The 2,028-nt window shown below is 38.6% G+C and overlaps 1 protein-coding gene across 4 annotated transcripts in view; it reads right to left on the bottom strand.

Moving 5' to 3' along the window:
* Positions 1–2,028, bottom strand: part of ZNF577 (zinc finger protein 577) — a 38,768-nt gene that overhangs the window by 24,058 nt on the left and 12,682 nt on the right. For 2 of the 4 annotated variants that reach the window (XM_011965876.1, XM_011965877.1), the window contains one exon: positions 19–207. The exons of 1 other annotated variant lie outside the window; for it this stretch is intronic. In XM_011965876.1, coding sequence (XP_011821266.1) covers positions 19–207 — 189 coding nt within the window. Of the gene's footprint in view, positions 1–5; positions 208–2,028 lie in introns of all 4 variants that reach the window. One more of the 4 variants, XM_011965875.1, reaches the window with a different exon arrangement.

Here is a 2,028-nt window from a genome sequence, read left to right as displayed (position 1 = left end):
CGCACACACTGCATTCATGTGGTTTCTCTCCTACACAAATTTTTTGATGGTCATTGAGCTGTGATTTAGGGCTGGTGGGTTTAACACATCTATGGTATTTAACTTCAGTAAGAGTTTTGTCACGCTTGATATGGAGGCATGATTTCCCATATCCACCAAATGCATCAGAATCTTTTCCTGTGTATCTTCTATTCTGGATAACAAACCCTAAATGAGATTTCAGACTTTTACAATGTGAGCCAAACTTATTGTGTCTTTATATTAAAGGAACAATGCTCTTAAATAAATCAAACTTATTTCCAAGGGCATAACTTTACTGACATCTTTTGAAATGTTTAAGCTCATTTTGGTTTTCTGGGTACCACTGCATATGGTCAATCCCCCCAAATTTCTTCTAGGAAAAAGAACAATAAGAACATCCATGATAATTTTTTGTGGAGGTAGCAGAAGGTACAAAAATGCCATGGTTTTGGCTGGCTTTTATAAGATCTCAGTCTCAGAGTAGTGTACCTCACCCTCTGTGAAAAAGGATGATACTATAAAACAGCAAAAGGAAAATATAGCAACTTTAGCAACAATGGATACTCTATAATGAATCAATATAACTTGGGCTGCCTCCCAAATTGGACCTTGCAAATGGAGATAGAGTAGAAACAGAAACACATTGCAACTGGAATAAATCAAAAATAGATGGAGGGGATGGATATATTCACCCAACAAACACTGAATGGACTGGTATTTGGGATACTACAGTGACTAATAATATATTCTCTCTCTCCATGAACCTGTCATTCAGGTAAAGATAGAGAATCAACAGGTATGCAAAGAAGTAAGAAAATTACAGAATGTGAAGAACAGTACAAAGGAAGTGGCTCACATCATAGGGTAAGAACGAGCAATGTTATGCAAAGAACAAAATAAAGAACATTCCAAGAAAAGGGAACAGCCAGTGTGAAAACCCAGAGGCAGAAAAAACTTAGGTGTGATAAAAAAAAAAAAAATGTAAGAGAAGCTGGTTTACCTGGAATATCCTGAGCTTGAGTGAAGTAGAAATACAAAAGTTTGGCAAGGCTGGCAGAATTAACAACATAGAGATTTTGGAGGAAGACTTTGTTAGAAATTGGAATTTATGCTAAGAACAATGGCAGTAAGCCACAAAACATTTTTTGCCAAGAAAACATGCTCTGAATTGACAGTTCCAAAACATGACTGTTCTATGGAGAATGAATTGGAGAGATGAAATTATAGAAGAGAATACCCCAGAGGCTATGGCAGAATTCAGGTGGCTTGATTAGGAATAATTACAATGGAGATGGAGAAATGTGAAAAAACAAGGCCATAAGTATGGAGGAGGGAAAGACAGGATTCACTCTTAGAACAAATATTGCCGGTAGAAAAGGGAAGAATTGAGGATAATTGCTCAATATGTGGCTTAAACACCTATGTAGGTGCTGGTGCCATTTAATAAAATGAGGGTAAAAGAAGCCTCATACCAACCAGTAAAATACACGCACAAAACAACACATGACCATTACTAAGTTAGTGCAGCATAGACACAAAGGAGATAAAAGTCAGAAAAGAGAGTGGCCAGGCGCAGTGGCTCACGTCTGTAATTCCAACACTTTGGGAGGTCAAGGCAGGTGGGAGGAGTTTGAGACCAGCCTGGCCAACATGGTGAAACCTTGTCTCTACTACAAATATAAAAAAAAAAAAAAAAAATTGGCCGGGCATGGTGGTGGGCACCTATAATCTCAGCTACTTGGGAGGCTGAGGCAGGAGAATCCCTTGAACCTGGGAGGCAGAGGTTGCAGTGAGTCAAGATTGGGCTACTGCACTCCAGACTGGGCAACAAGAGCAAAACTCTGTCTCAAAAAACAAAAAAAAAAAAAAGAGGGAGCTCCAAATGTACCCTGCAATAGTCAAAAACTACTTCTTCGAAGTAAAACAAGAGCTGACAGTGAAAGAGAGCAGTATCTGGATGTAAAAATGCAACATGATCAAATGCACAGATGTCAGTCCTCACGTTTT

This window comes from Mandrillus leucophaeus, unplaced genomic scaffold, assembly GCF_000951045.1.
Source record: "Mandrillus leucophaeus isolate KB7577 unplaced genomic scaffold, Mleu.le_1.0 Scaffold74, whole genome shotgun sequence".
NCBI lineage: Eukaryota > Metazoa > Chordata > Mammalia > Primates > Cercopithecidae > Mandrillus > Mandrillus leucophaeus.
The sequence above is the reverse complement of the archived record's forward strand: the minus strand, read 5'-3'. Positions and strand labels throughout refer to the sequence as shown.